Below are 14,652 nucleotides of genomic sequence, written 5' to 3' on the forward strand. Positions count from 1 at the left end.
CTATTTTTAGAGAATATGACATGTACACTTTGTGTATATTTTTAAAGAGTCCGAGCAGTATAACACATTGTAAGACAATTTCTATTTGGGAGGCTCTATGTCATTCATCTTGCCTATGAATCCTTCTTTTCTGTTTTGAATTATATTCGAAATTCTGAAATTTCATGTAAGAATCTCTTTGTGGAATTTATAATTATGCTATAGTAGCTTCTCAGTTGGTCACATGCAAAAAACAAACAAAAAAGGTAAAATAGTGGGAGATACATATTCTAATTTGTAAAGAATGAATAGTATCATACGTTCTTTTTCCCTTGCAGTTTCTCGGAAAAAAATTGTTTCTCCGTGATTATATTAAAAACACAAAGTTTGTACATCGAAGCACAATTGTTAAATTGTACAAAATAAAATAATAATAAGCATAACACGCCAGGACGTAGAAAATCAAACAAATTATATTAAAATCAAAGAATACATAATCATCAAATTTTTACATTTAATATCAAGTCAGGAATCAAAAAATTCGACAGCTCTATAACTTTCGATCACCAACCCCCCACCCCCAAACAATTACAAAGTAGTCTTTTAACTGTGCATAATTTTCTAACATTGATACACAACTACAAAAAATAAATTATATATATGCCACAAAGTCATAGTAAAAGGACGTAAGAAGGAAAACAAAAAAGAAGAAGCAACCTATAGTAGAAAACTTTTTAGCAGTTTACTCCTATATAAAAAAAAAATTTCGAAGCTTCACATATATTTAGGAGTGCACAAAGAAAACTTGTATCTTCGGATTTTTAAAATATAAAAAAAAGTTTCATATATTACTTTCCATGTATTTAAATTTTTTTCTCATATAGTTTACAAATTTGTTTAAAATAAATGTTTACTTATTATATGATAAAAATTTAACTCCAATTCGTAATTGGAATTGCAATGTTGTTGCAATGGACTTTCCTTATAGAATACATATTTCGAAAACTCAATTCAATTTGAAAGTGGACTTTCACGTGATAAAATCATCCAATTTCAATTTGGATTCAAATTCTAAATAAATATCTTATTTATATAGAATAATAATTAAATAAAAATAAATAATAAATGACGATTTTGTCTATTGCAGAGACTTTTAATGAAGGGCAAAAAGTTCAAAGCACTTTTCTAAGTATCTTCACACTTTTAATATATTATAGATATAGATTTCATGCATATTCTATACAATAATTATATAATATCTATATAATTGTATTTATTTATTTAGAAAAACATATTCTTTTAGCCTAAAAAAATTGTAGTAAAAATAAAATTTTAATAAAAAAGGGTGGCCCAAAAAGGATCAAGTGGCCCAAAAATGGTGAGTGGCCATTGGGTGGAAAATATGTGTAATTTACATAAATTCCAACCCTTTTGGATTTAATTACTTTCTGTCCCTACTCTTTTTAATATTACAGATAGTTTCTTATTTTACCACTTTTGAATATATAATTAGTCTCGTGATCTATTCTTCGCCGATACATAATGTGAGGAAAAGCACACATTTAAAATGGGAAAGTAACAAAAATCTGATCAATTACCGAAGCAAATCATGCGATTTTTATTAAAATCACTTCGGAGGATTCCTGTTATTACAAAATCAACTCCAGCCCCTTGCCTTTCACAATTTTTTTAAAATCTTCGAGAATTAGAGCATTGCAAGAACTAACAAATCTTAGCGGATGTGCTTGAATTTCTTTAACAATGTAATGCATATCCTGCATGAGATACATAAAAAAATAAAAACTGTTAATAATCAACTTGGTTAGTAGTCATATTGACTGAGATACATCCATTTTTTGAAGTTATTAGGTGGAGATAAAATAATTTTGTTTAATATTAAAGAGAGATACATAATTAAAATTATGTCATGCATGGAACTGATGTTAATTATGTATCTCAACTTCATAATTTATTACTATGATACATCAATTTTTAAATTTATTTGATCGACATACATATACAGTAATTAGACTAAGAAGACACATAATTAAAATTATGTCTCATGCATGAAAATAATGTCATTTATACATCTCAACAGCAAAAATTATGTATATGATGAATTTTTTAGTCTGAATATATATGTATAATACCTTTTAGAGTGTATATCTTTTATTTTTTTCAAAAGCTTTGCGTTTTGAAGGAACAGATGTTGTTTTTCTTTGATTTAACAACCTTCTTTTCACATAACTTTTTCATCACTACCAGATCGTTGTGGTGTTTTGATCTAGTTTTACGAAAATCATCAGACTCCACATCATAAATAACGGAAACAAAATTAACAACATCTATCATTTGGTTAACATTATATAACTGATAATTCTAATACTAGAGAATGGTTGTGAATGCTGGTTCATTAAAAACTTAAATTATTTGAGTTAAAGAAAAGAAAAGAAAATCAAACAGATATTGGCTCACAATTTTCGAACAAATCAACTTTTAAAAACAATGCTTATAGAAAAAACTTCAAAAAAATTTGGAAGAAACTTAAATGGAGATTTGAGAGATGTGTCTAAACCTTGAAAGTTTGAAATTGAAGATGAAGTTAAGGAGGAAATACTTCAATTCAAATTGTTTAGATTATACGAAGTAACTTGAAGTTACTCCAACGCTTGATACACAACGAAATGGGCAGAGAAGTGGTGGGAGTTGGGATATGTTTGACGGTTTTGGGGGAAAAAGAGATTTAAATAATTAATAAAAAGGGTAGAAATTTTATTTACTTTAAACATAAGTTGTGGTATTATGTTATTTTGGGGTAACTTATATTTTTGACATAATTTTAAAATGACCATTTTTAATAAAAATAACTTTTTGAAAGTGATTACGTGGTGTGTTCTTTTCCTAAAAAAATAACGTTTGGGCCATTAGCCCATTTTATCGAGAAAAATAGTGCGAACTCCTTTGAATATCTAGTCTGAACTTTATGTTTTGAACATTTCGTCTTAAATCAAATTTTGGATCTTTATCTGAAAAGTTCTTAGTCATTTTTTCCTTATAAAATTCCTAAATGCCTAAAAAAGGGGACTTTTAGATCAGAACATATGGTCAATTAACAAAAAAAAGTGAATGTATTATCTTAAGCTGCAGGTTTATTACAAACCAACACAACATCCAATTAGTTAAAAAATTTTTATAGGGATAAGTACAAAAAATCAAAAATAACACTTTGATGCAAAAATTTGCCATCTAATGACGCTAAAATTGTAACAAGTAAAGATGGTTAGAAATGCTGGATTATTATGAGCCCAATTCCTAATATGTCGACTCTAAAATTATAGTTCTCATTCAAATGATGGTGCTGATTGTCGGTGATAATTGTGATGATATAGGTGGTTGGTAATGATTGCTCACCATAACGATGCCTTCTAATATATTTGCCCATATTAAGATTTAAATAATCATGTGATCTGAATAGAATTTATAGTATATTTGTCCAAACTTCTAAAATTAACTTATTTTGAAAAGTAAAGAGTTTTTTTTTTTTTTTTTTAATTTACTCTTGATGAGATGAGAAACAATTTATGTTTGACCAAACAATTTAAAGGACACTTTTGAAAAGTAATTAATTAGATTCAAATCTTCATTAAGTGTAAATAAATGATTTTTAAGTATATCTCTGTGGATAAACCTAAGTCGTGGCAATTGTTAAACAATCATTTACCCCATAATCTATATCTATATCTATAATATATTAAAAGTATAAAGGTTTTAGAAATGTTGTTTGAACTTTTTACCCTTTATTAAAAGTTTTTTTAGACAAAATCGTATCTTTACTATTTTTCCTAATATTTAAGAATAGAAAAATAATTAAATTTATTTATGGTAAAATCAATCTTTTCTTATTAGAAGTTACCAGAATTAATGACAATTCATACTTTTTTCATTAGTTTAAAAATTCTAAATCAACTAAATTTGATTTTAAGAAGATTTGAAAATTTAAAAATAAATTTAAAAGCGTTATAATAAGAAAATTAAGAAATACCACATTTTAAAAAATTATATGTACATAATAAGGATGTAATGAATGATTTTGTAAAGATATGACTTTAAAAACAAGAAAAGATTTTAAGTATAAAAAAAAAATAGTCGTAGCATAAATATGATTCAAATTGGTGCATCTCTCTTAGTATTTGGCAGAAAAGAAAAGAGGTGTTGCATAATAAGCGCAAAAGTGATGATTCATCAATCACTTGGTAAAATATATATATACTTACACTAAAATATAAGTTTATATTTACATTATTATATTAAAGTGTGAAGGATCTTTGAAAAGTGATTTAAACTTTTTAAACTTTATTAAAAATTTAACAATAATCAAAATTATTTAATTTTAAATAATTAAATATTAAATATGCGAGACACGTGCAGTTAAACTAGATAATGAATAGGTCGAGAAAGGGAATAAATTGCACAATGTTACATATTTCAACGCTAAATTTCAAATATGAGAGTATAAGTTAATAGTACAATTACGAAAAGTCTGGGGGAAGGTTCCTTCTCACTTTCCTCCTGTCTTTTTTTTTTTCCCAACAATTATTTATTTTTCTTGGACAAAATACCATATCTTGATTTTATTTGATGGACAGGGAAGATAAGATTCCATTAATATACATCAATAAATGACTTGTAGATATTATTTCGTTCGTTTAAAAAAATAATTTATTTTAACTTGATAAAAAATTTAAAAATAATATTTTAAAAACTTTTATGATCTTAAAGTAAAGTTATGTTAACTGTATCAGAATATTCTTTAATTTTATGATCCCAAATATAACATATATATTTATTCATTATTTTTTAAATAGAGGAAGTATATAAATTTATTACTCTATAAAAGTTACATATCTATTATACTAAAATAAAAATAGATGTACTTAATCAGCTTTAAAAAGTTAATAGATAATTTATAATTTTTATTTGTTATTAAATATTGTTCATGACAAAATATGGAATTTTCTAACACACTTGAGTATATTAAAAAAGTACTGAAATTAACCTATTATTTATTAGTAGTATTTTTTAACATTGTTATCAATTCAGTAATTTACAAGTATGGAGGGAGCAAATTTCTTAATTTTTTTTTTTTTTTTTCTTTTTGGGTTCCAAGGTGAGTTTTTTTCCCAAACTCTTGCTTATTATTAACAAATTTCTTAATTGGATATATGGGGCCTCGGGAGAAGTGAGTAACCCAACTGGCTAAGTTAAAGCTACTATATAAGTTGACTTCCCCTTTTATTTGCTTTGCTCATTCTAGGTTTCTTCCAATTTCTCCGGTCTCCATTCTCTGGTAAGCTTCATTAATCATCTTATGTATCGCTTTTACATAGTGTTCAACATGATCCAGTCTCACTTTGATACGCAGGATAACGTGGGATATCAGATTAAGCCTGACTAAATTTATACTGCATTTAATTGACTATTTAGTTTTGGTATAAATTAGTCCAAGGATTGTAATTTCAGAAGTATAATCTCGGGATAATTTAGTCTAAGAATTAGACGATCCCTTATATAAACAACATCAATATACCCAATATATTTGTACAAATTGGGTCTGGGGAGGGTAGAGTGTATGCAGTTTGTACCACTAACTCGGAGGTGAGGTAGCATCAGATGATCCCTTATAGTACAAGATTTCAGCTTTGATCACTTTAGTGATATTGTTGTAATTTTGCACTTTTCTATCTTTTCGAATGTTTAATACTGGGTTGACTTTTCATTTTTGATTATTTCACTTCCTAGCTAATATTGATCCATTTGAGGTAAAATGATATGAAAAATCATGTTTTCTTTTCATTGACCAAAGTGAGTTGATAGTACATAGCTTAATTTTTCTGCAGAAAATCTGACATTTTGTTACTGTAGAGCCTTGTATTCCATCCGTTATCTTTTGCTTGTCACCTTCCGCTTCACGAGAGTCACTTTAAATAATCTTTAGAGCTAAATTGAATTAAATTAATTTAATATTTTAAATTTTTAATGTAGATGTTTGGAAACTGAAAAATACTATAAATTGCAATCATTCTCATATTAATAATTAATATGATGAAAAAATACATCAAAAAACTATTGGTCAAAATCCATACTGTTTGACTCTTGAGAATCTAAGTGTGACGAGTAAAGGGAACGGAGGGAGTATTATATATTGATGTGAGTAGGATGATTTTGAGATGAAAATGATATTGCCTTTCCTGGACCTTGTCGCTAAGGACAATGCTTGCTAATTGAAATGAGATACTTATGTTTCTGTTACATTTTCTTTGACCACTTAAACAAAATTACAACAACAACATCCCGATGTAATACCATAAGTGTGGTTTGGGGAGGTTAGTGTGTACGTAGACTTTTCCCCCACACTGGGAGGTAAAGAGACTCTTTCCAGTAGACCCCTGGCTCAAGAACTTGACAAAAAAATGTTTCTCTAAATATTTTTGTCATTGCAGATTACTTTATCTTGTTCTTTGCTTCTTTAACACTCAAGTTTATGTCAATTATGCCCACCGGAAGCTTCAGTTTTTTCTAGTAGAGTTTTGATCTCTGTCCCACATGCCCCTTCCTTGGTGGGGTTCTGTGGGTGGCGGTATATATACATTCGTATCCAGAAGTGGTTGGGTAGGAAGAGGAACTTTCTCTTTCTTTGTTTATTGTTTTCTAGTGCACCAGTTTTTTTTGGCATGTCTCTTGGGTCACTATGATATGCTTTTGCTTGAGTGAGGTTTTATCATTAGATAGCCTCTCTACCTCCCAAAGTGGAGGTAATGTCTACCTGCACTCTACCTTCCCCAAACCCCATTTGTGGGATTACACCGCATATATTTTTCTTGTTGTTGTTTCATGGGTCACTATGAATTTGTTGTGTTTAAAATGCTCTAACCTGAACTTTTTCAGGAAAACTAAGCATTGTTTTAAGTTGATGTCTTCTTAACCTAACTAAGTTTTAGATCCATAAATGACAAAGGAGAGTATGTACCAATGGAGGGGTAACTGATCTCTGTCATGTATTATGCAGTGATAAAACATGGGTACCAGATATGGAGCCTGTTTAACTGCACTGTGCTTGTTGCTTCTTTTATCCCCTATGGTGTTCTCGGTGTCTAATGATGGATTGCCAAGAGTTGGAATCAAGAAGAGGAAGTTGGATCAGATCAACCAGGTTTTTGGGGGCATTGATTCTAATGGAGCACATTCTACGCGAAATTATCGTCTTGGTGGAAAACTAGGAGATTCAGACATTGATATTATTGCACTAAAGAATTACTTGGATGCTCAGTACTTTGGTGAGATTAGCATTGGCTCACCACCTCAAAAGTTCACTGTGATCTTTGATACAGGAAGTTCTAATCTTTGGGTGCCCTCCGCAAGATGCTATTTTTCAGTGAGTAGATATATAATGTCGTTATTACTGATGCAAATGCATGTTTCCATGTCTTTGACGAAGAAGCCTTATGTTAATTTAATCTGATGCAGCTCGCTTGTTATCTCCACCCAAAGTACAAGTCACGTTATTCCAGTACATACAAAAGGAATGGTAATAGATGCTATTCATGTTTCTAGTCTGTTTCATGTTCTCTTTAGCTTAATTGGAGTCCAGCCTGTGACTATTGTTTATTTGTTGGAGTCTATGTACTTTTTTGGATCTATCCTCGTTTAAGTGCCCCACTGGCACTAGCCTAATGTCCTGCCTACTCATCTTTAACTGACTTATTTGTACCCAACTACATGATGATTGAGTGTGTGCTGTAGTTTCTTCTTATTGAATGAAGGACGGACTGATGGCAACAAGTCATCTTTTTATTTTGTTAAATGATCGGATGAACAACAAATCTGTTAGGCTGAGGTTGCAGTAAAATTATTTCACTTAAAAACATTTGGAACTTGAATACCAAAGAACAAATAAAGACCAAAATGGATTATTGTAGATGGTCATCTTCTTTGCATGTTCACAAAATTGATGTGCATATATTTTATTTATAATTAACTGCATGACATAGCATGCCAAATTTACTAGGAGGAGAGTATTTATCTTAAATGCTTTTCTTTTAGCATTGCTCTGACACTACTGCTGTTAGTCTATTCCACCCTATTTTGAAAAAAATGAGAGGAGTTTGACAGTCGCAATGTACTATGAAACTTGATGATTAAGTCCCTTCCATATCTTCAGAGGTGAACATGTCCTCATTTATGGTATTTATGGTAATAAGTGTTAAATGATGATAAACCATTAAATATCGCAGAAAAGTCAGACGCTTGCCATGTGACATGCATTGATATGGTTAAATGCAGAGATCGATGTTCTATAGGCGGAAGATAGTGTATTAGGACAAAACTCTGTCGTTGCTGAGATGTATAGACAGAAGAAGAAGCTCTGCCTTGTTCGCTATTTATTTCTTGCTGTGAAAATTTCCTGCACATGAGGATGGTTTGCCAAATACCAATCAGTTCACTCTTGATGCAGGGACATCTGCTGCAATCCACTATGGAACTGGATCTATTTCTGGATATTTTAGCACTGACAATGTCAAAGTTGGCGATCTTGTTGTCAAAGATCAGGTAACTATTGAATGGAAGTGTTTTGGATTGACTTTGTGACTTTCTTTCTTAACTTTTTTCTTTGGAATAGGACTTTATCGAGGCAACTCGAGAGCCAGGCATCACGTTTTTGGCAGCCAAGTTTGATGGCATTCTTGGACTTGGATTTCAAGAGATATCTGTAGGGAAAGCTGTCCCTGTCTGGTATGCTATATATTTACATGATAACTGTTTTAGTTTCCAGGTTATTTCCTTGGATTCAATTTTAAATTTTGCTGGATTTTCTTATGCGTTTGATTTCATGGAATTTACAATTTACTTTTTTTATCTGTTATGTACTTCTAAACTCTTTTCTTGCCGAATCAAAGTCTTGAGACATCTATAATACTCTTAGGTACAATATGGTAAATGAAGGTCTTGTTAAAAAAGCTGTTTTCTCATTTTGGTTCAATCGGAATGCTAAAGAGGAAGAAGGGGGTGAACTTGTTTTTGGTGGAGTTGATCCCAAACATTTCAAGGGTGTACATACATATGTTCCTGTAACTCACAAAGGCTACTGGCAGGTGGATTTTCTATTTGTATTCTAAAAGTGAATCTGCACTTATGCTGTATACTTTTGTTTGTACTGATCAAAGTATTTCCTATTCTCAGTTTGATATGGGTGATGTGCTTGTCGGTGGCGAAACGACTGGTACTATTTTGATTTATTGTTTATGATGTTGTGTATAAAAATTATGATTCTGAATTTCAAGTTAATTTTCTTCATGTATTCTGTCAAAGCTAATTTTCTTTTTCTTTTTTCCAGGATTTTGTTCCGGTGGTTGTTCAGCAATTGCAGACTCTGGAACATCCTTATTGGCAGGACCAGCGGTATGTATCTCGCTTGGCGAAATTATGAACAATAAGAATCAGAACCACAATTATATATATTGTCTTCACATCAAATATTGAGCAGATGACACACACCTCTAACAGAACTGCCACAATTTTTCGATAAGCAAACTGCAGCACTTTTAGTTCTTCTTGGTTTTTCTTTTAAAATCTGAACTAGCAAATTGTGTTGTGTATAAAATCTGTCTTAATAATTTCTTCATTTTTTGATTGCTTCTATTAGGATTGTCAATGACTAGCAAACTTGCCCAAAAGCCAGTCCAACCAGTAACAGAGTTGAACTTACAAATAAGGAATGGTTTTTCACATCTAATGTAATCCTAGAATGCCCGATTGATATTGATTGTTGTGTTCTAAGGAGTTTAAAAGGGTTCAGGAGCCATATTCTCACATCATTCGGGACATTCACACACACACACACACACACACACACACACAAACACACACACACACACACACACACAGAGCAAAGAACAATGAGATGATTGAGTTCTACTTATCAAAAAAAGGAGGAATGAATTCTAAGTTGCTTTGTCTGTCCACAAGCTCTTCTTCACTGAATGAAGATTTTCACGGCTTAGGGCTGTGACTTGATCACGTACATTAAGTTTTTGGCATTTATGTAGAACTCGTTTTCCATAACCATGGAATAGGTGTGTTTGGGCCAGGTGAGTTCTTACTCAGCTGCTACTTCATGATATTCAGTTTAAATCATTGAGTTCTGATGCATGTTTTTTTTTCAGACCATTATTACTCAAATTAATCATGCAATTGGAGCGTCAGGAGTTGTCAGCCAGGAATGCAAGTCAGTAGTCAGTGAATATGGAAAAACTATACTAGCTCTATTAGAATCAAAGGTATGACATATGCTAAGCATCTTTTCTATAATTATTCTATAGAAATTTATTTGCATCCAAGCAGTGGTATACAAAGGATTTTGCACATATAGAGCCAGGGGCGAATTTATTGGCAAAAATTGGGGCATGTGAACCCGTGGTCTCTATGTAAAACTGTTATTTTATGTATATATTTTCTAATAAAATTAGTATAATACCATCTTCTGGCACCCATGCTACAAGAAGACTAAATGGCGCACTTGCTTGGAGGTTGAGTTAATTATATAGAGGACTAGGGATCAATTTCCACTAAATACAATTTTTCCTTCTTTTTTAAGTGGTGCGCCCATGTTCTAGAAATCCTAGATTTGCCGCTCGTGTCAGCCTAAGGGTTCTAACACTATTTCCTTTCTCAAACTGCTATTTTATTTTGCCCTATTTTCAAGCTTTATTGACTTATTGGATATCCTTACGTGTGCGCTCACGCACACATAATGAAAATTATGGAGACACATCTTTCTACAAGTCGTCTCCATGCATCCGAGGGTCTTCAATGACACCGAACTGTGTCAAGTCGCTAGTTTCTTTAGCAGTTTACCTCATTTGATATTTGAATCTGAGTTCTGGACTTCTCGCCTATGCTTCACAGGCAGCGCCTCAACAGATCTGCTCCCAAATTGGTTTATGCTCTTTGGATGGTGGACGAGATGTTAGGTGAGGTTAAATATATCTGCATGTTCAACATTTTGCATTTGAAATGATTATAATTAGAAATGATCAAATGTACACATGCCATGATTGGTATCTCATCAGTTCAATCACCATCTTTAGAAAAACAGAACAACTTATTGTCCACTTGGGTTTGCTGCAGGTTCTTCTAGCTGTTTATTTCAACACATTTGTCCTCGACTTTATTGCTGTATGTCTGGACCAATTATTAATGCTTAATTCTATATGCAGTATGATTATTGAGAGTGTGGTGGATAAACACAATGAGGCTTCGAATGGCATGCATGATGAGATGTGCAGGGTTTGTGAGATGGCTGTGGTATGGATGCAAAACCAAGTAAGACGAAATGAAACTGCAGAAAGAATCTTTGATTATATTAACAAGGTGAGGTAGATTTTATACATTATGCATAGTAAATACTCCCTCCGTCCCCTTTTGTGTCACCATTTCTTTTTTGGTCTGTCCCAAAAAGAATGTCATTTTTCCTTATTTGTTAACTATTTAATGGCATCATCCCCATTTTATCCTTAGTGGGTCTCACTTTATAAGAAAAGACAATTAAAAAGTAAACTTTAACAAGGTAATTTTGTAAACTTTACAAAGTCATCGTTTATTTCTTAAACTCTGTGTCCGGTCAAATGGCGACACATAAAATGGGACCAAGGGAGTATTGGTTAATCAGGATCTCAATGCTTTAGTTCAAATTCCAACTGTAGCTTTGCGACCGATTGCCCAGCCCAATGGGAGAATCTGCAGTTGACTGCAACAGCCTTGCTACCATGCCTAATGTTTCCTTTACCATTGGTGATAAAACATTTGAGCTGACGCCTCAGCAGGTAATTTTTTACTGCTCTATTGATGTGCTTTGTCTCATTTAAGATATTGCTTTGAGGCACACATGTCTAATACAGGATCAATATTCAGCCAATTCTTTTCAAGAAGAATGGGCATCCTAGACTTCCTGGTTTAGTCTGTTTTTGCTTTTCCAACGGCGAAATGATCTATTGGACCCTTATACTTGTCCGGGTTTGTGATGTCAACACCGTAAACTCAATGATTCAAATATTTTAAACCCTTCTGACCGTTGACTTAAGCCTAGGTGGTAACTTAACGGGTGAGTTGGAAAAAATGCATAATTTCATGCATGTAGGGCGTGTATACACAAGTTTTTTAATTCAAAATAATTAAACTAAATAAATCTCCTTCTTTGCACCTACCCCACCTACATCCGGTGGTGGTGAGATAAAGAAGAAAAAATGGAGAGGAGATGTGGGGGAGCTTATTTGATTTTCTTCTTGAAAAAAAGTTTATTTCCTATCTGTCATTGTAAAATGACGTGGAATTTCACGTGTACTTGTTTGTATTACACGCACATTAATCGGATGAGAAAAGGGTTTAAAATCTTGTGTTTTGATAGGTTGAGGGGTTTAAATGACAAAGTGGTAGGTGGAGGTGTCCACAACTCGGACAAGTGCAAGGGTCTAGCAGACCGTTGTGCCTTTCCCAAAATGGAAGTCTTTAAAAACCATATAGCACGAACCAATTGCACTGGCAAACCACAGATATGCAGATATGTATTGTACATAACATTCCTTTTTGTGGTTGTTGAACAGTATGTCCTTAAAATTGGTGAGGCTCCTGTTACACAGTGCATAAGTGGATTCACAGCATTTGATCTGCCGCCTCCTCGTGGGCCCCTTTGGTATGCCTCTCTACTTTTTGTTCTGCACTCACTGTTCTCTAGTATGGTTAATTGATGCCACAATAATCAGCTTCTACAAATCACCTCAATAACTACTCCCTCCATTCCAGATTATGTGACTTTATTTTGCTTTCAGTATGCCCTCTTTCAAATTGTGGAATATTTAACTTAAATTTCCCATTTTATTCTTTGACGAGAAGCTTTTCTAATGTTATTAACATGTTTAAGATAAATAAGTTTTCGAATTCTCTTTCTTAAACACAATGCCCAGTCAAATGAGTTCACATAAATTAGTAGTAATTTTTTTATACAAGTACCTCACTACCTCAAGGTAAACTATTTTCTCTTCATACATTTATTGGAACTTCTTATTCTTGGGCTAAAATGCATAAATACTCTTCTTTCAAATATTGGAACTTCTTTCATTCCTTGTCTTGAGCCGGGGGTCTATCGGAAGCAACCTTTCTACTTCTCCGGAGGTAGTGGTATGGACTGCCTACATCTTACCTTCCCCAGATCCCACTATGTGGGAATAGACTGGGTTTGTTGTTGTTGAAATAAAGTCTTTCTGAACTATTCAATGATGAGCTTCTACATAATATTTAGAAATGGAACTGGGTAAGAGTTGTGGACAACAATGTTTTAGAAGGTAAAAGTGGGACTTGTCTCATGAAGAGGCAACCCTTGGTGTGCCATCCATACATTCTTTACATCTCGTATTATTTGTTATGCGTGTGCTAGAAATTTGACTATAATTTACACGATATTATTCTATATCTAAGAACTGACTATGGTAAATTAGTTGATCAATTTTCTTCACCATTTCTGGATACTGTTATATATTCGACTTTGATACATCTGCTAGATTAACATAGTTGATTAATTAGCTCATTGGGTATCACTTGTACAGGATCTTGGGTGATGTTTTCATGGGTCACTACCACACAGTATTTGACTATGAGAAACTGAGAGTTGGTTTTGCGGAGGCAGCTTAAATGCTGCTGTGTATCTTTGTGTTGCGACCCTTTCAAGTATAACGTTGTCTTTTAAACGAGAAAATGGGCTGCACTTGTAGATAAATAACCGATGCTTGAGCCTTTTTGCTTGATTTGTTAACAGCTGTTGTGTAATGGCAGATTAATTGCTCATCTTTGTAGTTTCTGGTTAATTTGTAATACTATTCTGGCAACGGTTTGGTTTATGCTGGAGAAAATAACTTATCAAATATCATCTTTAAGTGCTGCTTTAGATTTTGATGAAATTATTTGAGTGTACGGTCGTTGTAGATTGATTTTGTGCGTCTTCCTAGAGAATTTTCATTTTTGCTACATGCATCTTGTTTCCAAGCACGTGTTATAACATTGTTGATGTCTCAATACTGAGAATTATCATCAAACTAAGTTTTCTACCGTAAACCAATCAAACACAAAATGAAGCGTTGGAAAATATTAATAATATATTTACCAATATGTATCTTTGTTTTTTAAAACCTTACATAGTACCAAAAAAGCGTGTGAAGCACGCAAATTGGAGTAGCAATTTCAATTCATATTGGTGAAAGTAGTTGCTTTGATTCATATTTTAAGTAGATAAATATGAAATTCAATTCATCTGGAAAATTCATACAAATCATATTAGTGAAAGTAGTCAGTTTAATTCATATTTTAAATAAATAAATATGAAATTTAACTCATCTAAAAAAATTCATACAAATATGGATAAAGTGGATAAAATATGGATACCTATTTATACACTCACCTATGCTTAAAATTTCTAATTGCACTATAAATTTTTTTTTTTTTAAAGAAAAAGAAAATTAGGGGCAGGGGTGGGATGGGTTGGGTGGTTGGGCTAGGATTGGGGGAGAGCAATTTCTTTTTTTTTAAAATAAAAAATTAAGGGCTGGGGAATTTATTTATTTATTTTTT

At 32.2% G+C, this 14,652-nt stretch overlaps 1 protein-coding gene across 1 annotated transcript; it reads left to right on the forward strand.

The window, feature by feature from the left end:
- Positions 1–5,077: 5,077 nt before the first annotated feature.
- On the forward strand, positions 5,078–13,985 carry LOC107853537 (cyprosin). Its single transcript, XM_016698530.2, has 14 exons — positions 5,078–5,326; positions 7,046–7,411; positions 7,504–7,564; positions 8,492–8,586; positions 8,657–8,769; positions 8,960–9,128; positions 9,217–9,256; positions 9,371–9,435; positions 10,200–10,313; positions 10,942–11,006; positions 11,253–11,406; positions 11,739–11,858; positions 12,636–12,724; positions 13,635–13,985. Exons 2-14 carry the CDS (start codon positions 7,055–7,057, stop codon positions 13,717–13,719), a joined length of 1,527 nt encoding a protein of 508 aa, XP_016554016.1. The 5' UTR covers positions 5,078–5,326; positions 7,046–7,054; the 3' UTR covers positions 13,720–13,985.
- Positions 13,986–14,652: the final 667 nt, after the last annotated feature.

The sequence above is a fragment of the Capsicum annuum genome, chromosome 7 (genome assembly GCF_002878395.1).
Source record: "Capsicum annuum cultivar UCD-10X-F1 chromosome 7, UCD10Xv1.1, whole genome shotgun sequence".
In the NCBI taxonomy this organism is placed as follows: domain Eukaryota; kingdom Viridiplantae; phylum Streptophyta; class Magnoliopsida; order Solanales; family Solanaceae; genus Capsicum; species Capsicum annuum.

Excerpts from the sequence above, each read along its gene's own strand:
- LOC107853537 (XM_016698530.2), top strand. The coding sequence starts at position 7,055 with ATGGGTACCAGATATGGAGCCTGTTTAACTGCACTGTGCTTGTTGCTT. Across the intron at positions 8,587-8,656 it reads ATCTTGTTGTCAAAGATCAG|GACTTTATCGAGGCAACTCG; the intron begins GTAACTATTGAA and ends TCTTTGGAATAG. Across the intron at positions 9,257-9,370 it reads TGTCGGTGGCGAAACGACTG|GATTTTGTTCCGGTGGTTGT; the intron begins GTACTATTTTGA and ends TCTTTTTTCCAG.